Below are 27,046 nucleotides of genomic sequence, written 5' to 3' on the forward strand. Positions count from 1 at the left end.
TTCCTCATGTTGACTATCATCTCCTTGCAATTCAATTGATGTTGTTATCCACACACTAAGGGTGTGCAAAGCATGCAGTATTTGTATTTGTAATCGAATAAAATTCAAAATAGGTGTAAAAATCCATTTTTTACTATCTGTAAAAAATGGAGATAAAGCGTTTGGGACCACATTGAGCGGAGGATTTAATTTATTTCTCAAGAGGTAAAAGACAAAACTAGGTCATTCAACTAGGAGTGGTTTAAGCCGAAAACTTGGTTAACTGGGTGGTCATCAAAAGGCACTCAGGGAGTCTAATTTCTTTTTAATCTAAATTGAATAGTTTACATATTGTTTGAATTAAGATGTAATTTGTGTAATGTGTAACTGAAAAAAGTGTGTGAGGCAGACCTCACTTGGGCTCACTTGACTTTGTATATTGATTGCTGTATATTAATGTGCGCCATTCACGGCATGAGCCTTGAATTGTTTTTTTGTTTTTTTTTTATTGTTGTCACATTATTGTTTCGTTGTTGAGTATTAGAATTGTTATTATTATTATTGTTATTACTACTATTTATTAACTGGATTGTATTACAAGATTTTCCTGCATGGCCCCAACAGAATTTCCATACCAGAAAAGCCACTGCTGCACAGATGCACAACTTGATGCCGTCTGTATTTCACCCAACAACCTCAGTTCTATGACTGCTATTTTTAGGTTATTCACACAAGCAGACCCTTGCCTTCCTAGAATCATTAAGTAATCATCAGTTAATTCTGAATGTTGACACACACACACCAGCTGTATCTTTACTTGTATCCTTATACTTGATCATAAAGCCTTCCATAGCCTAGCACCTTTCTTTATCAGAAATTTCCTTTAATTTTACACTACCAGTCAAAAATGTGGACACACATTCTCATTCAGTTCAATGAGAAGGTACATCCAAACTTTTGACTGGTAGTGAACGTACACTACCAGTCAAAAGTTTGGACGTACGACCAGTCTGCCTTGTATTTATTTAGGTACCACAACGCCCACAACCCCTCATAATATTTTTGATCTTCGGGGTGATTTTATTGGTTATGTTAGTTTTTCCTTCTATTATCATGGAGTTTTGTTGTTATCTTTGTGGTTTGTTTTTATTAAGTGTGTAGTGTGTATAAGAGACCAAGGTCATCTTTCTATTCCTCAGCACTGTGTTTTTCTTATTGCACAGGACTGCGACTGCTTGGCCAGTCAGGCACAGCTTGCCAGCATTCTCCTTAGGAGAGAAGGATCAGACTTCTTGGTCAAAGATGGTAAGCACAAGCACACACTGAGTGAACAACTACAAGAAAAACAGCAGTTAGCAATGAACAGGGTTATGTATATGTCGTTATTAAGTTTTTTTAAACACGTGAACTCAAACTTGTTTGTGATTCTAGAGAACCTGATGGATGAACTGGAGAGAATCTACAGAAGGGCAGGCAGCAGAAAGCTTTGGTCTGATATTCTCTCACACACACACACAACTACGTTGATTTCATATATTGATTTACTGCAGATTACTCTATAAATATTTTTTTTAATTTTTTTTGTCCCTTTACTCTTGACTGCCAGTGTATCCACATTAAAAAAAGACAAACTCTAATGACACATTCAGGGGGTAATCTACTATTGTTCTACTAATTTAGTATGTTGTAATTGTCAGAAACTTTTGAATGCATTAAAAAGGTTCAAAATTTATGTTTAAAAATAGTATGAGATGATTTTTTTTTTTTTTTTTTTTTTTTAATGATTCTTCTTGGCATCCCCTTAACCAAAAGCCTTGTCACCCAACCCATTGTGTTCCCGTTTGTCTCTCATGTTGACATTTTAAAATAACTGTTATTTAATCTGGCTGTAGGCTAGCAGTGCGGCATGCTGCTGCCATTATCAAGAAGTTCGCCAGCTCTATAGCCCCTCACATCACCACAATTCTGGTGCATGGGAAACAGGTAATTTGTAGGCAGAGACAGCGTGAAGGCCCTGCATGCATAGGCCCAGTTAGCTGGTTAGCTAGCTGTCTGGCTTGAGAGCTGTGTGAGGTTATAGCTGTGTGAATAACCATAATGACTTACTGTCACGCAGTCATGAGATTAGCCAAGCAAGCTAGGCCAAGCTAGCAGGTACCTTGACTTGAGATGTGTATGAGGACTGGCAGTCAGCTTTCTCTTTCCATTAACCGTCACAGAGGCTGGAGCCTCATGCCTGCTGTTTTGTTAGTGTCACTTGTCACTCCCATGCTGCTCTAAGGCTGGCTGCATAATACAAACGAAAAATGAGGTAACTGTCACCCCAGGTCCATTTTGTCAAGGGCAGCTGTATGGAGACTCTTCGTTTTCACTAAGTGAACAGACCCCAATGAAAAAATAAACACTGTAATATTATTTTGGCTTTAGCACATTTAGAAGATGGTTTGACTGCTGTTACTGCCACTTACATGTAGTTCATACACATACAGTATGTCTGCAAAGATGGCACTGAGTAATAAGGAACCTAGATAAAAACACAGCTATAAAGTTGGTTTTGTAAGTGTCTGAAACACTGTTACTATTTCTGATTTTAAGCGTTGGTCAAAGCTGCCAACATTCAGTTTTGTTTGTGGTCTACTGCTGGTCTGACTCACAAAGGACTGGCCAGGTGGTTGTCACAGCTTGTGAGCTTTTATTCCCCTGTGTAGCAGTCAGTGTTTTCTGTGTTTGATGTGAGTTTGTGTCAGGCTGACCAACATGACAACTTTTATTGTATGCTGTTCCATCAATTAACAGGATTTAGCATGGATTCATTTCACTATGCTATATAGTAAAGAGAAAAGCAGTCAATATTTGTGTTTTTTGAACTTGCTGGGAAATAGCACCAATGCTCAATTCACTTTACTTTCTCATTTACTTAATAGATGCCAGGAAATGAAGCTTGAAATAGATTCCCTGACAAAGCATTGGTGGATTGACATCCCATCATAACTTCTAAACATTAAAGCTTTTTTGCCTTTTTATTTACTGTGCTAGAGATGTGCCTTTGTGTTTCTATAGATTAAAGCAATGAAAAACTCCCATACACACATGCATATAAACCAAAGGGATATTTTCAGCATATAATAAGAGGACGCTATATTTCAGCTCATTTTATTTATAACCTCATTCATGAAATTATTTGTTCACTGCTTCTGTAAGGATGGCTTCAACTCCATCTTTATAGCAACCCTGGCTACCATGTGAGTGGTACTGACCACAGTTTCTATGTGCTGGTTATTTTTCTCATAGGAATCCTGCAAGCAAGAGGAGGCAGTTTTAAGGCTGCACTTAATCTTATGCGCAGGGATTTAGGAAATTAGTGAACATTATATTTTATGCGAAGCCAACCTTTTACTTTGACTGCAAAGTAAAGTAAACTGATAGTCATAAATTAAAATTGAGAATAACACATTTTGCTCTTTCTGTATTGTAGAAAGGTTTTTCTTTTGCAACTGGAGATACAAGTTTATTTAGTAAAATTTCATTAGTCAAATTTTATGTATTTTTCAATAATATTTAATTAAATATTGGAAGAATTACAATGATTATAAATATTACATCTTGTACTGAGGTCATATTAAAGTTGAGGAATTGGCTCCTCAGCCACGTATTATGAATTAAATGCAGTTTTTGAAAGTCCTAGCTGTTCTATGTTAATTGTTTTGATGTCAAGAATGTTCTTGTGTCTTTTCACCCATTAGGTCTGTTGTCCGTCTTGCTGCCAGTCTCTTAACTAAGCTGGTGGACAGCCTTGCCCCCAGTATTACTAGTGTTTTAGTGCATGGCAAGCAGGTAAGTGGACACACAGACAAAAGGGTCCAAGTAGTGACTGCCCCTTTTGTAAAGTTATTATGTTTGAGAAAAGTGTTGGTGGCATGTTGATCCCATGTGGCATGGGATAATGATTTTAATGTTCACAGATTAAAAAAAAGAAAAAAAGAAAAAAAAAGGGCAAAATGTGATTGTACGCTCCTCGTGCAGTTGTCCTATGGGAATTACTTATACCAGCTGCATGCCCATCTTTCTCATCACTACTCACCCCACTGTGCATGTCTCTAAGTTGTAGCAAGGCTGCTACTGTGACTGTGTAATCCTAATATGCACTGTGTCCATGTGGCAGCACAGTCCATGTGGCAATTAATGTATTGTGTATCATGAATTTGTATGATGCTGCTGCCAAAAAAGTATGTGGGTATGATTGTGTCGTTTTCCTCTGTGTGTTGCCTGTGATTACCAGGTGACCCTCGGTCTATTTGGACATGAAGAGGAGGTGATCTCTAACCCACTGTCTCCAGGGGTGATTCAGGGCATCATCTACAGCAAGTGCTCCCCTTATGGTGGGGAGCGGGAGGCTGTTCTGCAGCAAGAGCTGGTCATCCACATTGGATGGATCATCTCCAACAACCCTGAGCTGTTCAGTGGCATGCTCAAGATCAGAGTCGGGTAGGACAAAGTCATGCTCAAGATGGTTAGAATGGTGCCTTGACAACTGCATTTATTCAAGCGACATGGGTTTGACTTGTCTGACAAGTGTATGTGTAACATGGGGTTATTCTCTGTCCAAGATGGGCAAATTAGTGCATGAGACAGCAAGAAATCAGTAAAGCTGAGCACGTTGACCAATCAAATATCATGAAATAAAGGTAGGAAAATTTGCAACAGGCAATGTTTTGTAGGCCTTCTCTGAATTAAATGAATCAAAACCCCAGAGATATCCTTCATATAGAGGGTTTTCATGGCACGTCATAAATCCAGAAGTCGCCATGTTGGAGGCAAGGTAAACAAAGCACACCGGCTGAAGTAGATCGTGGAAAATGGTGAATTATTGCTTATTGTTATTTGCTGTACCAATCGGGCAGACCGTGAAAAAGATTTGGAATTTTATAGAATGCCAAAGGCCATAACAAATCAGGGAGAACAATGGCAAAGGTTATCAGAGGAAAGGAGGCGCTTGTGGTTAGCAAAGCTAAACCAGGATCTGCCAGGCAAAAGTGTGGACAACGAATTTGTTCAGGCCATGTCTTGTTAGGCAATTGAACTGCATCTTCTGAACCACTGAATGATCATTATAGGTGCTAAAGCAGTGTGAATGAAGATGATGAGACTTTTGTCTACTTGTTGTTGAGCACAGTTCATCTATGTGTCTGTAGTTTTAAGCGAAATCCCCTTATAATGTACTGAAAAGGAAGGATGTGATGCTGTAAATTGGTCCCTGAGTGACTACATACGTATGGACTGTGCAGGATTTAATGTTACAGCAATCAACAGCATGTGTGCATTTTGTGGACCTCCAGATGGATTGTCCAGGCCATGAAACATGAGCTGAAGATCCGGGCTGGAGATTTGCCACCGCAGGACATCTACCAACTCTCCCCCAGTGACATTAAGCAGCTCCTGCTGGACGTCCTGCAACCACAGCACACCAACAGGTTCTCTGAAACACGAACACTACACAACTCAGAGTGGTACACGTTTCTGGTTATTATTAAGAAACAGAAACAAGAAATTTTTCCAAATATGACAGCTTTGAATAATTTAAACTGGCAACCATCACCAATTCTCACTTGTTAATCAGGGGACATCTATGCAATGTTAATAGACATCTTTTTCCACACATTTTCAACTTTAAATAACCCCAACTTGAAACCCCAACTACTTAATCCAATGTATGTGTATTACCTCTGTAATTTACCTTTACAAACCCGTGCAGTTCCAAATAAAATGAAAATAGCTAGAGTTATTCCATTGCATAAGTCTGGGAACAAACACCTCTCCAGAAACTACAGACTGTTTTCATGACTCCTACATTGACCAAAATGTTTTTTGTTTTTTTTTAAATAAAAAAACAAACATTTTTAATAACCGTCTGGATAAATTATTGGACAAACACAAACTACTAAATAAATGAATAAATAAATAAATACCTATAGATATATGCCATAAATAATTAAATAAATACCTAAATATATGCCATAAATAATTAATTTAAAAAATAAGTAAATACCTAACTATGTGTCATAAATTCTATTTATTTATTCATCCATTTGTTTATTTATTTATTGATGCGCTTCAGCATGCACAATGACGTGTAATGCAGATGAGGGGGCTGTCCACACTGGCTGAACCTTTCGCCTATTGGTTGATCGGCAAGTGCACAGATCGACTGCACATGCCTTGCTTTTCACATCCAGCCAGGTAGTTTGGATAGAAATTGCGCAGCAACGGCGGGCATGAGCTAATACGGTAATAAAGAGTAGAGGCATTTATGGACATAATAAAGAGTTAACGCCGTATTGACTGCTCCAGCGCGAGAAACGTCGCCGCCATCTTGGACTGGTCTAAACTCAGCCTCCAGCTGCAGCTACTACAGTACTGAAGCACTGGACCGGAGCACTGTGCAGCTTCTCCTGTAAAATCAGCAGAACCAACAAAACAGGACACATGGAAGTACTTTTCACAAGACTGAACATCTATAATATAATATAATATAATATAATATAATATAATATAATAATCTGTTAAATCATGGCTTGCTGTTTAGGACCAATTCAAGTGTAATGTAGTGCTAGTTATGCTATGAAAATTAAATCTATGAAACTTCATACATCATGCATCTATAACACAGATGCTGAAATAAGCCTAATGTGACTGGTGTAATACTGACCAGAGCATTTTACACAGGTTGTCACAGACAGAACGATAGCATCCATCTCTAACTAGTAAAATATTTTTCATGTCACATACCCACTCCACCTGCTCATATACAATAACATTATGTTTTTTGGTTTTTTGCTGGTTCAGAGTAAATATGTTACATTGCTATATCAGGGGTTCATAACCTTTTTGACTTGTGAGCCAAGGGCCCATTCAGATATTAACACTTAAATATTTCAGATCATCAAACGAATTTAAATGTTAGTTAAAGATAACACAAGTACAAAATTCTTTGTGTAGTTTTTTATTATTAAGGGAAAACTAAATCCAAACCTACTTGACCCTGTGTGAAAAAGTGATTGTAAAGTTAGTTAGCCCCTAAGTCTAGTTACTGCTTGTTCCAGCCTTAGCAGCAAACCTTCAATCAAGCATTTGCCAAAACTTGCAGTATCTTTTCCAACACTGTGGAGGAAGTTTGTTCCACTCATCTTTGCAGAGTTGTTGTAATTCAGCCACATTGGAGGCTTTTACAGCATGAACCACCTTTTTAAGGCCATGCCACATCATCTCAATATCATCATTGTCCTGTTCCAGAACCCAAGTTCACTTCAGCCTTCAGATGGCCGGACATTCTCCTTCAAGATATGACCAAGTTAATACCGATCGCACAAGACCCAGAATAAACTGGAACAAGAGACTGCTATACAAAAATACAAATTTTTATTAACAATATAGAGAGACATACAGAGAAATTGTTACAAACACGGACAAATTGTGACTGTGTTGTGTGTGACACACAACACAACTCTATTCGCCTACTCACAGCTTAAGGTGACTTAAACCACACACCAAACATCCAAAATGGCTGTACTCTTACTTAGTCTCCCAGTAGCAGAAAACTCCCCACAAATAATAAAAATGTCCTAGTTAGGTGACAAGTTAAGAACGGACTTAAACCAAATAAATCTGGGAAAAACAGTGGTTGGCTTCTTTGGAAATATCTTTGTTGAAATTTTTTAAACTGGAAAATAATCTCTCCACCCAGTTGGGCATGCAGGTGACAGTAATGTTTCTGGGCTGATGTCTTTAAACAATCAGTCAACCCGTCCATCACCAACATGGGATATCAGCTCCACTCCAAACAAAGCCTTGGCTTGGCTGCTCTCTCAGGTGAATCAGTGCAGGAAGAAAGGCCCAGATGAGCTTCCCTGCCCCTTTTATAAACTCCACCCCATTTACCTGCTCTTAGGGATAGGCTTCCTGTTATCTTCCTTCCCACAAAGATTTCTTGATGATCTTTATGGTTCCACTTATCACAAGAGATGAGCCTTTATGTTCTTTTTGCTCAGCAGTTGTTTTGGTCTTTAACTCTGCCTTGAGGCCATTTTAGTCCAGTCTCTTTCTTATGGTGGAGTCATGAACACCGACCTTAACTGAGCCAAGTGAAGCCTGCAGTACTTTGGATGTTCTTGTGGGGTCTTTTGTGACCTCTTCGATGGGTCATTGCTGTTCTCTTTGGGTAATCCTCTCGGGCCAGCCACTCCTGGGTAGGTCACAGCTCAACTCTTTATATCAAACTGAACCAAGTCTGTAATTGTTACCCTAACACTGATTGTATGGGCCAAGTAACGTGAACGAGACATTAATGTTTTCTACTTTATGTGATGGATTAATATTTCCCAAACTGACACACTTTATTTAAAATGATTATTATTATTATAATTAGATATTCAACTTCAGTTCATTTTTAAACAGGTGAGTAAATGGAGCTGATGACCAGTACAAGATGGCCACATGGCTCATCAGCCCCTACATGTGGCGGTCGCAAATGCAGCATCTACTGTTATTATGTCTATGGAAACCAATGCAGGGGACTTCAAACCAGAATGCTGAAGCACTTAGCATCATGCACCGACACAAGTGCTGAACCTCAGATACGACTGTGTGGCAGACGGACATAGTCAAGCAATATACCACTTCCTCCAAATGTCTGAGTATCTGAGGGTCAGATAACATACATTCATACACTACTTATTTTATTGATACTTATCCATTGCAAAAGTAATTAGTCCTGACTGACAGCGAAAAGCAAGACATGTGCAGTCGATCCGTGTTCTTGCCGATCATAATCGGTGTGGACAGCCCCCTCATCTGCATAACATTTTGCTGTGCATGCTAAAGTGCGTGAATCAATCAATAAGTAAATTCATGGATAAATAAATAAACACCATTTATGACATATATTTAGGTATTTATTTAATTAATAATTTAATTATTTATGGCATATATCTGTAGGCATTTATTTATTCATGTATTTATTTATTTTTTATCAGAATCAGAATCGCTTTAATTGACCAGGTATGTGTGCACATACGAGGAATTTAACTCAGCATAAAATAAAAACGTACAAAGAAACAGAAAACATAAATAATACTTTGGAATTAAAATAGTGTATACATCTATACATCTGTATTTAGTCTATACAATGAATTTGAACAGTAGTATGTAGGGATGTCTGATATTGACTTTTTGCCGACAGCCAATATTGTCCAAATTCTTCATTTCCGATTCAGATATCAACCGATATGGTATACCAAGCAGATGTTTTTTTTCTTTTTTCGCCCAGACTAATTTTAGGTATCAAGCAACCTGTTAGCCACACTAGCTACACTCTGTTGTCTGTTGTTTTGGCTCCCGGTGCAGTTTGATAAGGTCATCAATCGCGTGCTGGTAAATGGCTCAGGACCCCACAAGCAGCAGCAGCAGGAGCACGCAGCAGCACAACCCGGGTATTATGTTATCGGTTTTCATTATTGGTGGTAAAACTGATAACGATATGAGCCGATATTACAAAAATAGGCTAATATCGGCTGATATTATCGATTGGCCGTTATTATCAGACATCCCTAGTAGTTCATGTAATGATATTGGAGCCAGCAGCTCCTGGGGCAGGTTGAGCTTCCTGTGATGACGCAGGAAGTACAACCTCTGCTGGGCCTTCTTTCTGACATGTGGGAGGTCCACTTCCGGTCCCGTGAGATTGTGGACCCTAGAAACCTTATTGAGTCCAGGGTAGGGACGGCCCTATTAACGATGGTAAGAGGAAGGGTAGATGGGGTTCTCTTTCTAAAGTCCACAGTCATCTCCACAGTCTTGAGCGGGTTTAGCTCCAGCTGGCTTCCCAGTTTCACCTGCTGCCTCCTGTCCGTCAGGAAACTGGCGATCCACTGACAGGTTGAGGGGGACACAGTGAGCTGAGACAGTTTGTGGTGGAGAAGCTCAGGGACGATGGTTTTGAACGCGGAACTGAAGTCCACAAACAAAACCCATGTGTAGGTCCCTGGTGAGTCCAGGTGGTGCATCCTGTAGTCCAGCAGGATGTACTCGGAATTTGAAAGATTTTAAACAGTGAAATACCGGCCAGAGTGGAGGACCTGGAAAACTTCATTGACGAGTAGGCTACCACCAGTGGTGCGTTATGGATCCCTCAGACAACCCAGCAAAGAGAAAGAAAGCTGACTCCTCCATGGACACACAACCTTATAACAGCTGAGGTATCTGTTCTGGATTCTATTAATAAAAAACTGATTCTGCTTAGCCTAATGCACCAGGAGATCAAGGATCTCAAGGCAAGCCTGGAGTTTTCTTACCAACAGATCAGTGACCTGCAGAGGCATAACGCCGAGCTCCGAGCTGACATCACCTCCATTACTGTGGAGGTAAACCAGCTCAAAAAGTAAAATAAACAATTTAAAGAGACGTCCTAGACTTACAATCCAGGTGTATGTGGGACAATTTTATATTCACAGTGATCCCAGAAAGCTCTCCGGACAATCCAGAGGCCCTGATTAAAAAGTTCATGTCCATCGCTCTTAAACTGCAGACAGAGATGGTAAATACCATCACCTTTCACCGCGTCCACCAGCCCAGAGCATGAGGAGGAAACCATCCACGTCCCATAATCGCCAAGTTTGGACATTTTCAACAGAAGGTACTCATTAAGAGTAAAGGACACAAACTCAAAGGCACCTCTTTCAGGATGAACGACCCATTCCCGAAAGAAATCAGCTGTTTCGGGACGCCAACATCACCCCCTGACTCTTCTTAAGAATAAGTATCAATAAAATAAGTAGTGTATATAAGAATGTATGTTATTAACATGTGTATGCAGGGATAGTTGGTATAAATGGGCTAACAGGGCTAAGCCCTCCCAAACTAACACAAAAAAGATGAGAAAAATACACCACCAAATAGTCAAAAGAAAAATATGGAATATCTCTAAATGGGCTGATTCTTGTATTTTTTTTATTTTTTATTTTATTTTATTTTATTACAGCCCCAGTGCCCCCTAATCTGCTTCCATTCATTTAATTTTTAGAAGTGATTGACAGGTGTCATGTCACGCCCCGTCATTCACTGATAATTTGGGCTAAATCCAGTCAGCCCTCAGGCCACTGGTCACTGGTCAAAAGTGCTGCTGGTGCCAGGGTGAGAGGAGGGAAAAAAAAGTTTCAGCTATGGCTGGCCTCAATGTCTTTGGAGGAAAAATTGGACGTTAAGATACTGGAATCACATCGGCTAAACAATGTTTAAATAACTCAAATCAACAAAATCTTACGTTTTTTGTTTCTAAGTTCAAAGAGCAGACTGGCTAATGGCAAGTGTAGTCAAGAATCCACTTTTTCTGTTTTCGGTGCCTGTTTTTTGGCAGCAAAATTAGAAAAATGCTGATTCAGTCAAATGGGCTGTATTCTTGAATGGTACAATGATCATTGACACTCCTGGTCAGTACTAAAACATATGCGACTGAAGGTACTCTGTGTTTTTTTCACCATACTGCAGTATTGGCTGTCATAGATTCAGTAAGTAAGGATTCTCTGCTAAAGCTACATAATTTGAGTTTTTTCATTTTTTGTCAATATTTCTCATAGTTGGAGTTTGTATTTGGATTTCTTTTATTTGGTGTTTGTGCATGAAAGCACTGTCTGTTGAAAAAAGGTTAAAGTTACTGAAGTGAAGTGTTCTGATTTAAATTAAAATGCAGTGTAATGTAAAGGAAACAGTTCCCTCTGTAACATCGTTTTGGTCCTAACCTGCCACTCACCTCATACATTCCCCCCTGCTTTTTTTTCCACTTTCGTCCTCTTTCCTCTCTCCCTTCCACTTGCCTTCTCACCCCTCCACATATCTCCAGTGCAATAATTTCCTTTATTGTGTTGCTCATGTTAATAAGTTAACTGTTCTTTTTCAGGTACTGATGCTCTTGTTGTTACATTTTTATGACATTGTCTGTGACATAATCAGTTATTCCAACATTCACCTCCAGATTTCACTCAGACCATAAGTCCATACATACTGATAGCAGTAGAAGGAGTCACACACAGAACCTTCTCAGCACTATTACAGAGAATGACTGAATGCTCTCTCTCAATGTCTCTGTGGATTATATCTCCAAATTAAAAGCAGATACATTCTTCATTCAGGAAACTCACCTACAAGATTCAGTAAAAAAAATCACTGTCCGAATTCCAACCAAAAATTTTCAAGAGGAGTCTCCATTTTGGTCCACAAGAGACTCTTATTTACCTTAAACAAAATGATCTTTAATAAATTGTAAACAATTGTAAACATATATGCTCCAAATAACGATGATCCAGTCTTCTTCCACAAAGTCTTTTCTCAATTATCTGACATATCAGTCACCCCAACCACAATCATTGGAGGGGACTTTAACACAGTCCTGAATCCCTCTCTAGATCAGTCCCATAACTTGACACACACAAAAAAAAATCACAATCAGCTAAAGTCCTCAAAGAATACATGGATGAGTTTGGACTTGGCGATGGTTGGAGATCCAAAAACCCGACAAACAGGGAATACACTTTCCCCAGTACACCACTCCTTTTCTAGAATTGATTTTTTTTCTGTCAAACAACTCTGTCGTGCTAAGAATCAACACCTGTATACACCCTATTATAACAGTGATCATGAACACCTCATAACTGAGGGATCCTGAATTTGACTCGTTAATAAGGAAAGAATGGAAGTACACTTTGGAAATAAATGACTCTCCAAATTTATCTACATCTCTGATCTGGGATACTGGAAAAGCCGTAATCAGAGGGAAAATGATATCTTACTCCTATGCAGAAGGAAGCAGAAGGATCAACAAGCAGAAAAAAAAAACATTGAGGATAAGATTAAAGAATTAACAGAACAATAGTCTGCGAAGCCAAATGAACAATTATGGACCCAGCTACAAAATGTGAAACTATAATCAGAAAATATCTTATCAAAACAAACAAACAAAAACAAACAAAGAAAAAACTGAATTAATACTTAATTCTTGGTTCAGATACCAAAATTTTGAACGTAACAACAATTCATGCAAATTTCTTGCAAATCAACTCCAATGCAACAGCAAAAGAGAGAAATAAGAGAAAATTCATTTCAGGATTCAAGCCGCAAAGAACCTCAAGCACCACAAGAAATTAATCAAATCTTTTACAGCTTTTACAAAAAAAAAAAAAATCAACAACTACCAACCCAAATCCTCATGACATTCAGCCCTCCATCAACCTCAATCTACCCCAACTAACTGTAGAACAAAGAAACTTCTTGGATGCGCCATTGACCATGGACAATAACAGAGATGAAAAACACAGGTTGTTAAAGAGCCCAAATGAAAACTGCTGAAATTAAATTACTTTTTTAAACCAGATACAGGGTGGTCTCGGGTGGAATGTGAGTGCGAATGATTGTTTTTGTCTGTGTTGGCCCTGAGATAGACTGGCGACCTGTCCGGGGTGTACCCTGTGTAGCAAGTCATAACGTAATAATGGCTTATAATGTAATTACTTAAATGTAATAAAATTTCATAATGTAATAAAATCATGAGAACATAACTTAATAATGGTTTTGAACATAATGTAATAACTTATTACATTATGAGCCTTACTGGTGCCGTTCATAATGTAATAACAGCTCATAATGTAGAAATGCCTCATATTGTGAGAAAACTGCTGCATTATCGTAATCCATTTATGATCATGTATTATTTATGCATATTGTTTAGTTAAATTTATTTGGACTTATGTTTTTACTTGGGTATTTGTGTTTACACACAGGCCTGGCAGGCTGCTATCATATATTTAATGAAAGTAGTAGGAAAACAATGCTTAAAAGTCTTTATTTAAGTGGCATTAGGACAGCAACTGGAAGGTCTTCTTCAGGTGGCATGGAAGGAAAGAGTGTTCACTTAGTATTGTGTCCTGTATTTAGTTAACAAAAAAAAATGCTCTCTTCCTTGTTACGTATATGTATTGGGGGCAGAGGTATTTGCATCTAAGTTTTGCCGACATTGTGACAGAGAGACAGGGGTGACAGCATGATAATGCAAACCTTTATCACAATATGAGCCATTATTACGTTATGGACTGTTATTACATTATGAGTGGCACCAGTAAGGCTCATGATGTAATAAATTATTACATTATTACATTATGTGCAAAGTCGTACATCCATTACGTTATGTGGTCATGATTTTATTACATTATGAGTTGCTACATCCCGCCTCTCCCCTCTCTAGCCCGATGGCAGCTGGGATAGACTCCAGCAACCCCCGCTGCAACCCCCGTAGAAGATGAGATTCGAGACTTAAATTAAATGAATAAAAAAGTTATAATAATAATAATTTTGAGTGAACATTGGGTGTTACTGCTTTATTAGGTAACATGAAGAAGTCTAATGTGTTAATGTGTATGTTGATTAGTGCCTGAATCAGCACCTATGTACTAATGGTCTAAATACATGTTTACATTTGTATACCGCATAAAGGCAAGGAAATGGTAAATTCATCAATCTTTATTTTCTGCATGAAACATTTTTATTTTGAAAAGGTAAAAAAAAGTCTTCTTATGACCAGCAACAACACTAGGGTTGAAATTTATAATTTCCAAGTATTTGAATGAGTGAAACAGGCACAACTAAGAACATTATCTCTGGTTAATCCTTTCCTTCAACTCATAAAACCGTCTTTATCTTCATGCATTTTATTTTTGTATAATTGTTTTACTTTTAATTCTTTTATTTTTTATCTTGTCTGCATTCATATCTCATTATCAGCTGTTGCCATGACCCAATTTCCCCTACATAATTATTAAAGCTTTATCTTATCCTATCTAGTATAAAACACATGCACTCAAAGACCATTTACTCTACCACATCTTCTCAGGTCTTGGCTGAACAGGCGTCAGATCGATGGCTCTCTGAACAGGACCCCTCTGGGCTTTTATGATCGTGTGTGGCAGATCCTGGAGAGGACCCCCAATGGTATTGTGGTCGCTGAGACTCACCTCCCACAGGTACTCGCCTCCTCTGACACTGCTGCAGGAGCAATGTGTCTCTTACGCCTCATGGAATCATTTTCCTCGTGGTTAGTTCAAGTACTGGTGCAACAGTCCTCAAACATGGATCAGATACACAACATATCTGTCCAGCAATGTACCTCATCAAGATGTTTCCATTAACTGTCGTTTGAGAAGTATTTTACATGTAATCTGGAATGAAAATCAATGATAGCTGTAATCCATTTAGTTGCTTCAGTTTCAGTGTCCTCATACTGTGCTTGCTGGCTGTCATGGTTTTACTACTTCCTATATTGTAGATACATACTGAAGACATCAAATATATATAGATATGTACAACGAGTAAAATAAGTATTGAACTCATCACAATTTTCATAGTAAACATGTTTCTAAACGTGTTGTTGACATGAAATTAACCCAAGTAATCCATACACAGAAAGAAATCTAAGCAATTAAGTTCAGAAATTCTGTTATGTGTATAATGTAAAATGACACAGGGGGAAAGTATTGAACAAGCTTGCTGATATTTATTTAATACTTTATACAAAAGCTTTTCTTGGTAATGACAGCTTTTATGGAGAAACTAGCTGCATGCATTGCTCAGGTGTGATTTTGGCCCATTCTTCCACACAAACAGTCTTTAAATCTTGAAGGTTCCATGGGCCTCTTCTATGAACTCTGATTTTCAGTTTTTTCCATAGATTTTCAGTTGGATTCAAGTCAGATGATTGACTGGGCCATTATAGAATCTTTATTTTCTTTCTCTGAAGCCAGTTGAGAGTTTCCTTTGCTCTGTGTTTGGGTTCATTGTCTTGCTGAAATGTCCACCCTCGTTTCATCATCATCATCATTCTGGTAGATGGCAGCAGATTTTTCTAAAGAACATCTCGGTACATTTTTCTATTCATCCTCCCTTCAGTTATATGAAGTTTGCTCGTACCATATGCAGAAAAACAGCCCCACATCATGATGTTCCACCTCCATAATTCACTGTCAGTTGGTGTTTGGGGGGTGATGTGCAGTGCATTTTGTCCTCCAAACATGGTGTGTGTTATCGCATCCAAAGAGTTCAGTTTTGCTCTCATCTGACCAGACTATGTTCTCACAGTATTTTACAGGCTTGTCCAAATGCTGTGCAGCAAACTTCAACATGAGCTTCAACATGTTTTTTCTTCAGAGATGGAGTCTTGCATGGTGAGCGTGCATACAGGCCATGGCAGTTGAGTGCATTGCTAATTGTTTTCTTTGAAACAATTGCACCTGCTAATTCCAGGTCTTTCTGAAGCTCTCCACAAGTGGTCCTTGGCTCTTGCACAACTCTTCTGTTAACTCTTTTCACTCCTCTGTGAAATCTGGTTTATGGTTGAATTATGTTATTTCCACTTCCGGATTATGGCCCCAAAAGTGGTCACTGGAACGTTCGGAATGTTTTGCAACAATAAGGTTGCAAAGGTCTTGAGAGAGTTCTTTGCTTTTACTCATGATGAGATGTTCCTTGTGTGACACCTTGGTAATGACACACCTTTTTATAGGACATCGGTTTGGACTGACCAAGCTGATATTCATTTGCACAGACAAGGGGCAGAATGACTTTCTGATCACTGATAGATTTCAGCTGGTATCTTGGCTTTCCATGCTTTTTTCCACCTCCCTTTCTGCATGTGTTCAATATTTTTCCCTCTGTTATTTTACATTATTACACATAACAATAACAATACACAATTTCTGAACTTATTTGTTTTGGTTGTCACTAACACCTGGTGAAAATTTCATATCAATAGCTCCTTTAGAGTTCAATCCTTATTTTACCTGCTGTACACACACACACACAATATATACACAATTTATATTACAGCAAGAACTAATCAGTTAGGTAAAAAGAAACAACCGCCTATCATTACTTTAAGGACTGAAGGTCAGTCAGTCCGGACGGAAAAGTGCAAAAATTTTGAATGTCCTCATGTGCAGTCACAAAAACCATCAAACACTATGACAAAACTGTCCTTCAGCTAAAGTTGTCCCCTAGACGGACTTCCGGCTGAGCAGTGTAGTGGAAGATCATGCTGTGGGACAACTCTCTCTTTTTCTTCAACTCGTGGACTATTTCAGCGTTTACCCTTTTTCACATTGTTAACTCGTCAAAATAAGTTAATTTGCCTATTTTTTTTAATCAAGTCACTGATATGTGATGCCGAGGAGGAAGCAGCTACAGGTACAAAGGAGCCTCTTCCCCAGTTCAGGGAGCAACAATGGCTAACGTGGAGGACTTGCTAACCCTTACTAGCCTCGTACAAGAACTTGACAAGCACAGGGCAAGTTTGATTGCAGAACTAAAACAGAACCTCATCTGCGTTGCTGGAGATCACCCTCATGCCTATACAGACGTCACTTGAAACCATCAGCGCTGTACTGGACTCCCACAACCAAAAGATAACGACCACTGAGAGCACGCTAACCACCCGTACCAAGGTGATGAGTTAGCTGTGCTAACCACAAGAGTTGGTAAGCTGGAGAAAGCTAATTCGGCGCTAGCATCCAAAACGGAGGATCTTGAGAATCGCTGCAGACAGCAAAACCTGAAAGTCGTTGGCTTACCAACGGGGCTGGAGGGGGTCTCCCCTGTGGAATTCATCTTGTGGATTCTTCAGACAGTTATTGGAAAGGACATCTTCTCTGAACCACCAGAGCTAGACAGAGCGCACAGTACACTCTCCCTTGTTGTATATTGATGTGCTGAAGTGTGCTGAAGAAAGAAGTGATCACCGCTGACAAGTCTTCTCTTGCATTCAGAAAGGTTTATTACAAGAAAGATCAGTGTCATACTCTTGCCGAATCTGAGAGAGCTTCCAGCCAATTGTCAAATCCTCTCTCTCATTCAGCTCCTACAGACTCCTTATATATGGTTGCCAACTCATCTCCTTACTCTAGTAGTTTTACGAGCTGACAACTGGTACATGACCTTTTAACCTTTAAACTTTGTATACATCCCCAAAAACAGAAAAGAGACACTAAGAATAAAAGGAGAGGACCATATACTACACCCTGAAGCCCGCAGCGGGACAATGTCCCCGAGCCATCCTTAAAGCTAAGCTTTACGCCGCTGGAATCGCCTTTTCTCTGTGCAATCCGGCTCGTCTTTGTATCACTGTCAACGGCAACAGGCATCACTTTGACACTCCCACTGCGGGAGAAGGATTCTTTGAAAAGAACTTTCCAACCAGTGGTGAAGAACAAGGTTCACGGGTGCCAACCAGCTGAAATGTTTGAGATATACTAACACTAAACAGGGTGGGTGATAGCCAACGCTGATCTCACATAATTAATAGACTGCGTGACTCATGTTCTGCATTATTAAAACTTAAAGGAGACTTCTGTGTCAAGTACTCTGAAAATGTTCGAGTGAATTTGTAGAGTGTAGAGTGAAATTTAACATTACATGATGTTCTATTATAGTTTGCATGTGCAATGTATGGGTTCAATCATGGGAGCAAGTTCCTGCGGCTTCTTACTTTGGTCAACCACTCTACTCCATCGTTGGAAGTGTAATTGTGCTGGAGAAATGCTGTAATGCTGCTGAGTTGTTTTTTTTTTTGTTTTGTTTTGTTTTGTTTTTTTTTTTGTTTTTTTTCCCTCTGTTTTTCTTTTTGGGATGGGAAATATGGGAGGGTATGTTGGTCAAACCCTTGGGATACAAATATTGTGAGTACCCACTGTTTTGAGTGCAGATGGCTTACTTCCTTTGTTATATTGGTAGACCTATATATGAATGAAGAGACTATTCCTAATAGGACAGATAAGCTACAAGTTAAATTCATCTCATGGAATGTGAGAGGGTTAAATGGCCTTGTAAAGAGAGTAAAAGATTTTCAGCATCTTAAACTCTTCAGGGCTGACATTGTTTTCCTACAGGAAATGCACCTCAAGATAAATGAGCTATTTATTTAATAGGCAGCTATTTTGATTTCAAAAAAGATTCAGTTTATACCAGAAAACATAGTACCTGACTGTAATTAAGCAACATCACCTGGGAGGATGTGCTTTAACGTCATTTTAGCAAGGGCAGTAGACTCCTATGAGTGACGGAACACAGTTTACTACTCCAGCAAGTAGCCCGAGCCTTAGTAACAACCTAGCAACGGAGAAACTTTCTAGTACTGTCAACGCTTATGGAGATCGTGGAGATGCCCAAACCGAATAAATAGCGCACATGTAAACACTAAACTGCTTTGTTACTTTAGTCTTGTAGTGACTAACATGTCTGCTGAAAAATACATTTTTCCATGGACAGATTGTCTTCTTAATTTCACATTTATTTTGAAGCCTGAGCAGCTGACGAACGGTCAGCTGGACTTGTAGCCAGCTGTAGCTTGTAGCGTAGTCAATGGGAGCCTGGAGGCTCAAGGTGTGAATGGTGTTGAAACTTCTTGGGCACAGAAGTCAAAACTAAATTATAAATAGATGGTAAATGAAATCTCAGTCCACCTCCTCTGTTTAAAGAAGGTTTTTCCACTTTGACATAGATGGCTTCCTTTACTCCTCTCCAATCTCCAATGTCGAAGTCTGCACATTCCTCACTACACTGAACAGCATACATTACATTACTCTGTTTTTGTCTGGGTGTTTTGTCTTTGGAGTGGACCAATTTCTGTCTTAGTGTGTTGCCAGGTTTGAAATAAACTGGGATACAGTGCATTCCGAAAATTCTCCTCAGTGTCTCTGACGCACCAGCTATGTAGGGGATGGTGATGTTCCTCCTTCTGCTGTGCTCCTCTTTCCTGTCCTTCCTGGGATATCTTTTTGAGCCTTTGACAAAGGTCCAGTTGGGATATCCACATGTTTTTACAGTTTGTTTGATATGTTATCCCTCCTTGTCCTTTCCATTACTACATCTGTGGCTTCTCTGGTGGGAATGCAGGTGAACAGTGAGGTGACATCATAGGACATGATGGTTTCTTCTGGGTCCAGTGTGACGTTCTTGACTTTGTTCACAAAATCCCTGGAGTTTTCGATGTGGTGTGGGGTGTTGCCTACTAACGGAGCCAGGATGGATCCCAAATGCTTGGCAATGTTGTATGTGACTGAGTTTATACTGCTGGGGCCCCCTTGTGTATTTTGGGGAGTCCATAAATACATGGTGTAGCTTCTCCTGGGTACAGACGGTAATAAAGGAGTCTGTCGATGGCCATCTCCTTCTCCAGCTGTTGTAGGTAGTTTATTATTCTGGTTTTGTAGATGTTGGTTGGGTCACGTCTCAGTTTCTCATGTGTCCTTGTCGTTGAGGAGGTTGTCCATTTTTGTGTGGTAGTCCACTGTGTTTAACACCACTGTGCATCTCCCTTTGTCAGCAGGAAGGATTGTGATGTCCCAATCCTTCTACAGTGACACTAGCGCCTTCCTTTCCTGGGGGGTGATGTTCGACGGTGGTGTTTTTGCACTGACGAGGGACACTTTATCATGGTCTCGGGCAGACTGTTACATTTGCCTGTTGTTTTAGTCTGTGTACACGCTCCTAATATTGATGACAGCCAGTTCATGGCCACACTTTTATCTTCACTTCCAAATGTGGATATGCACTATTTGATTTTAGGAGGAGACCTAAATTGTGTAATGAACAGTCAGATCGCTCAAGCCCTAGAGTGACCATTTTATCAAAAATGGCGGCAACACTACAATCTTTCATGGTAGACTATGGAAGCTGTGACCCCTGGAGATTCTTACAGCTTGGAACAGATGTGCCTTTGTCCCAGCTGACTTAGCCTATACTTTCTGGTCATGCTCGAAGCTAACATGGTTCTGGAAGAGCTTTTTCAAGATCATATCAGAAGTACTAGGTATAGCTATCTCTCCCTGTCCACTCATTGCTATTTTTGGTGTTCCCTCAAATTACTCCAAATTCAGTAAGCAGACATTAAATGTTTTAGCCTTTGCCTCTCTGATTGTCCGCAGGCATATCCTTCTGCACTGGAAATTGCCTAAACCCCCAGCAGAGCAGTCTTGGCAGGCTGACCTAATGTCATTCTTTAAATTAGAAAAGATAACATTTTCCTTCTGAGGGTCAACTGAGAAATTCTGTACTACATGGCAGCCCTTTATCTCATATTTTGATAATGTAGCTACAACCGAATGAACAACACATTCTTTTCTGTATAGCTGTGCTCTTACATGAATATGAATGTACAAATATAAGGTGGTTGATGAGATATTCTGTTTGAAAAACAGACCAACTGGGGTAGGGGTGTTTTTTTTGTTTTGTTTTGTTTTGTCTGTTTTTTGTTTAGTTTTTTACTTGTTTGTATGTTTGTTTACTTAAAAAATAAATCGCACATGTATTTCTAAAGTTCATGTAACATGATGTGATTCAATAAACAGATTTATAAAATAAAATAAAATAAATAAAGTTGTCCCTTAAAATGTCCCCAATTTTATCTTTTTATGAATTATGAAAAAAATGTGCATAGACTAGAATTATTATGGTAGCCGATTGCGCTGCTATTGACATTACAGTCATAGTCACAATTCATCTTGGTAACATTTATTTACTTTTTTTTTTATTTTAGGCAGCGTTAACACGGGGCCATGCAAACCCGTTTTACTACTTGTGTGGGATTATTCTACAATATTTACTCAAAACAGTCTATCCTTAGTCAGTCGACTGCATTAATTCCTCTCTCAACCAATAGAAAATATTATGAACACGTGATTATGCATGAAAAAAAATACCGTGAAATACCATGATACTGTCAGAATTTTGAAAAATACAGTGATATACATTTTTGGTCATACAACCCAGGACTAGCTAAATCTATGTTAGCCGACCAGACTAGTTTGTAAAACAACTGTAGATACAGGTACTTATAGGTCCTTATAGGTATGACCCACCTCTATACACGCACTGTGGGGACTGGACTTCCAGAAATCCATTATCATCTCTTTGGTTTTAGCTGTATTGAGCTGAAGGTGGATATGAGTACACATGTTCACCATCATTGCTTAAAAATCACGTGGTAGTTTTGGGTATTGGCAATGCATATGTGCATTATGTAACAACTCAAGTGGTCAGAATGCACACACAATATTAAATCAGCATTGAACACTGTGAAGTCTGCACCTAAAGCAGACTCTCCACTTGTGGTTTCTTATGGGCTTAAAGAAAGAGACAACCTTCAATATTTATTGTTTCCAGGCAAAATCTCTGTCATATCCATCAGTCTGGTGATTTTAATTAAAGCAAGCTGTGAAAAAATTCTATTTGCTGTTGACTGTTCAATAATCAAGGTCAAAGAAGGTACACAGTTTCAAGTACAGAAAGTGACTTGTGCCATTCACCTACACACTCTTACTCACACAATCCTTAACATTAACTTTTTTCAAAACACTAAACAAATCATCCACTTTTATTGGAGTACAGCCAACATAATTAAATGGAACTTTTATACAGCTACCATAATTCTTTAGAGTCAGTCTTCAGCTAATAACACAAGTGTTTTAAATACCTACAATGGATACTTTGATAGATACAATATATAGATACCACATATGATATTTATATTTTCTCTTTAGCAACCTACACTGTCTGACATGACCATGTATGAGATGAACTTCTCCCTGCTGGTGGAAGACACGCTGAAGAACGTAGTCCTGCCTGAGTACCGACAAATCATAGTGGAGGTAAACGGACCCACAGCCCAACACCACCAGCGCAAACCAAACACTACAGCCTCAAAATAAGTGAAGCTAACTTAGCACAAATTGAATGGATTTTGTTTTTAATTACACAAGTGGTTATGCATGTGGTATGTGTTATTTCTAATGTTCCTTCTGATAATTTTTACATCTGTTAATATGTTCTTCTTGTCTTGTCTCTGCTATTTGAATAGTTGCTGATGGTGGTATCCATATTGCTGGAAAGAAACCCAGAGCTGGAGTTCAGTGACAAGGTGGATCTGGATGGCCTCGTGAAGGAAGCCTTTAAAGATTTCCAGAGAGATCGCAGCTGCTCAGAAGGAATGGAGAAACAGGTAGAGTGTCTTCCTCTCAGGCTATATATATATTCCCATTTTCTCCTTTAAAGAGCATACACTAATATAAACCTATTGTTGGAGCTACACACTGATTATTTAAATGAGGAATGACTTAATTAAATTAGGCCAGAATTGCCCTTATCTGCTTCATTAAAGCATTATTAGATTTCTGAAGTTTCTTAATCGCAGACACATTTAACTGATCAATTAAAAAAAAAAAAAAAGAAGAAGAAGATATTTCCTCATCTGTACCCTTGTGAGTTGACATGTGTTTGTCTCAGGATATGGAGGCATTCTACAACACACCACCAGTGGGAAAGAGAGGCACCTCCAGCTACCTGACCAAGGCTGTGATGATCCAGTTGCTGCAGGGAGATGTCAAGCCCTGCAAGGACGATCCATGCTCTGTTAGTTAGATTTAAAGTGCTCTGACCCTAAACACAACCAGCTACAGTGCAGTCATCAATTGTCCTTTGAGGCCTACTGCAAACATTCTCATTTATTCTGACAATGAGCTCCAACCTCTCCAGTCTTTCTTCTGCACTGCCTGTACTTCCTTTTTAGAAGCTGCAAGAAAAATCCAATTGACATGAATGTAATACATCATGTGTGTAACATTAGATCTTGGGGTTACAAATACAATACAAATGTAAATGAAAAATGCTAATAAAAATGCCATGTGATACTGTGATAATACTCACAGTATCACAAGTTTGGAGTTCACATGTGCTTATCCATAATTTGATTTTAAAATGAATTGTCAGTTGAGTTTGTTACAGGCTAATGCCACTACATACAGCAATTAGCTAGCTGTGTTTGCCCTGTATGCCACTGTAGATTGTGTACATCCACATCCAGTTTGTGTTTCACTCAGAAGCAAATATTCTTCAGATATGAGTCATAATGCCACTTAGCTTGTTGACAGCTAAAACAATATTTTCTTAGTCCATCCATGCATCCATCCAGCCACTCATCCTTAAGAGAGCTTCGGCTTAATTTAGCCTGGATGATTAAAAGGGGGGAGACGTATTGCCTGGATCTGTCCAAAGCTAATATGCTACGTTGTTTGGCTGCATTTAGTATACCAATGCACTGTTACACAGTGACAAGGTCATAGGTGTTGTGTTGTGTTGTGTTGTGTTGTGTTGTGTTGTGTTGTGTTGTGTTTCCTCATACTGTATTTGTGCATTTGGCTCTCTGGGGCTTTAGCCATGTGGAACTCATCACTGAAAATGAAGCAGATTATTATCCATTAATTTCATATATGATTGATAAAAGAAAAAATAATGAACCTTCATCAAAATAAAGCTTGTTCATAAACCTCCATCAAAATTTGTGTGGGTCTTTGCATTGGGGGAGATGACAACCACTGCACATAATTTAAAATTTGTTTGCATGTGTTGTATAGTACAATGTGTTATTCTGCTGAAAATCCTTCATGGTCAGGTGTTTGTTGTACTGTAATGTGTTTCTCTTAGAAGGAACACTATGTCCTGTTGCCTTTATATATGCAGAGACTGCTGCATGACAATGGAAACTGTTTGCCATGAACATTGTGAGCATTCCTCTGAATTGCTTTCAGCTCCTATCAATTACACACACTCGAGGGTAAAAGCCAGAGAAGATAAATGAGAAACCTGTCAGTCAAGGTTAAGTAAATCTACTGTGTTGTTGGTGATTATTAATATTTTTGTAATATAAGATAATAAGTCATGCTTCGTTTTATCTCCTTCAAAACAATGAGGATTCATTAAAAAGGGAACTCCACCTATCCAGCACATTAGCACTCTCTAACTTTAGTCTAGTCTCCCACCTTTTCACAAGGTCTCGGTTTCCCATGCATGACAACTGTAAGCCCATTATGAGCATGAACTAGAAACAGTATCTTATTTTAAACAACGTTATATAACTGTGAAGCAATCTAATCAAGTGCATGACGCCTCTTGAGGGCAGTCTAAATGAGACTGAATGGTATAATAAATGAACAGTTAAGAGAAATAAATTAATAATATAGTAAAAATGACAGTAGTAAAAAAGATAAAATGCATTAAGGCAGTGAAAAAATATTTTGAAGAAATTATTAAGTCATTACATGTAGGATGTCTTCAAAGTGCCACATGAAGCAATAGTAGTAATAAACCAATGTCCACTAAGGATGGAGAAAAATAACATAAACAAAAACGCCTGTATAATCAAACATATGAGGGAACAGTCCCAACAAAATATCAGTAAAGTAACAACTCCTGATTGAGCTTAAACTTAGTAATGAACATGTATGATGCATCAGTAAAGTTTGCTCTTAACAGCTAGCCCTGGTCCACCTTTCTCATAAACAAGTTGCCCTTGATAGAATACAGAAGTGTCCAAAGCATTTACCTGGTAGGGCTTCCATAGATAAGAGGTCCCTATGGCTTCTAGGTGAAACCAGGTGATATACCAACTGTGACCATTCTCAGTCTTTGGCTTTGGCTCATGGCGCGTCAGATTGGGTTGGCGACTCCTGTTGATAAGACTCCACGAAGTTGGAGGCTTCCGCTGAAAATGAGAATCCCTTACAAGACCCGTCTTTCAGCATGATCATCAGCCTAGCTGGGAACAGCAGAGATGGCTTCAGGCCCAGGTTATATAGGCTTGACATAACAGGCTTAACAGTATCTTGAGCATTGCTCAAGGACCTCAGGAGCGTAATCTTCAAAGATCCGAATCAGCTTCCCCTGGAACTGAAGTTTACCGTGCCTCTCGAATGACCAACTTTCTTGTCTGGTAGCAGTGAAAGTAGATGATGACAGCCCAAGGCTTTCCTCCTGCTCTATGAGCCCTGCACAGCTCAAGGGGAGACTGTAATGTTTACCTCAATACCTCAACAAGCAGATCCGAAAAGAAGGCCGTAGGTCGGGGACCTTCGATGGACTCTGGCAAGCCAGTGAATTTTTATGCTATTCCTCCAACTCCGGCGCTAGATCAGCTGCCTTAGCCAGCGCTGCACACTTGTTCTCCAGCATGTGCATCCTCTGCTCCAATATGTTAGCGCTGGTCTCGACTGAGACAATGCATCGGCTGTGGTCTTCTATAGTGGCCTCGGTTTGAACCAGTTTCTGCTCCAGAGACGTGAAAGTCATTTTAAACTCAGCTGAAATCAGCGCCCTGTGTTCTTCCAGCAGTCTGGCTATGCTAGCGACGCAAGGGCTACCACGTGGCACGAGTGTCCCCTTTTGTTCCCTTTCAGATTGTATTCAAAGGGATCACATGGAACTTTCTAGAGGCGGGGCATGGAAAGGGCCAAGCAGATGGGATTGGTGCAGCTGCTAAGCAGCAAGCTGACTCAATAGTGGTAAAAGGCATTGATCTTCCAAATAGAAGGGTGCTGTATGAGCAACTCTCAAAACAGCCATGCTGTGAAGCTGATGTATGTCACTGAGAAGGATATGCAATGCAGATATATCTGGTAATTTTCACCACATCCAGATCATGTTTATTAATATTTAGTGCGTGCAACAATGTGCACCCGTACATTGTCTCTGCAGGGCAAATTTCTTGGCATATCCTAAGTTGATTTTGCTTAGAGCCCCAGCTTTGCAGATGGTTTCGTTTCCAAGACATAATAAGTAGCAGGTGATACTGACACTCCACAAGCATCCACAAGCTTGCCTATCACCATAGCACAGCCCACTGAAGACCTTCATGAGGGACTGATTGGAAAATGGTGTGTGGTGACATATGATGGGGATCCTTATCTAGGCATCATAAGGGATGGTGACTCTGACAGCTGGGCTTTGGTAAAAAACCATCAATCAGTTTTTCTGGCCATTGAGAGAGGACATGATCTGGTACCTACCTGAAAATATTCTTAGTCCCAGAACCTCAGCCAGTTACAAAGAAGAATATGATGCTGGATCCTACAGTTTGGGCAGATATATGCTCTTCTCTTGTTATTGAAGTATAAAGGAAAACATCCATATGCAAATGTGACAGTTTGTTTATGGG

The 27,046-nt window shown here is 39.3% G+C and overlaps 1 protein-coding gene across 3 annotated transcripts in view; it reads left to right on the forward strand.

Annotated features, from left to right (window-relative positions):
• phkb (phosphorylase kinase, beta) overlaps positions 1-24,394 on the forward strand; it is a 123,070-nt gene extending 98,676 nt beyond the window's left edge. For 2 of the 3 annotated variants that reach the window (XM_047580683.1, XM_047580681.1), the window contains 9 exons: positions 1,203-1,284; positions 1,411-1,468; positions 3,723-3,813; positions 4,259-4,464; positions 5,316-5,450; positions 14,909-15,038; positions 22,602-22,709; positions 22,919-23,059; positions 23,344-24,394. In XM_047580683.1, coding sequence (XP_047436639.1) covers positions 1,203-1,284; positions 1,411-1,468; positions 3,723-3,813; positions 4,259-4,464; positions 5,316-5,450; positions 14,909-15,038; positions 22,602-22,709; positions 22,919-23,059; positions 23,344-23,478 — 1,086 coding nt within the window. In that variant the 3' untranslated portion in view covers positions 23,479-24,394. Of the gene's footprint in view, positions 1-1,202; positions 1,285-1,410; positions 1,469-1,871; positions 1,963-3,722; positions 3,814-4,258; positions 4,465-5,315; positions 5,451-14,908; positions 15,039-22,601; positions 22,710-22,918; positions 23,060-23,343 lie in introns of all 3 variants that reach the window. The other variant, XM_047580682.1, reaches the window with a different exon arrangement.
• Positions 24,395-27,046: the final 2,652 nt, after the last annotated feature.

The sequence above is a fragment of the Mugil cephalus genome, chromosome 3 (assembly GCF_022458985.1).
Source record: "Mugil cephalus isolate CIBA_MC_2020 chromosome 3, CIBA_Mcephalus_1.1, whole genome shotgun sequence".
Lineage (NCBI taxonomy): Eukaryota > Metazoa > Chordata > Actinopteri > Mugiliformes > Mugilidae > Mugil > Mugil cephalus.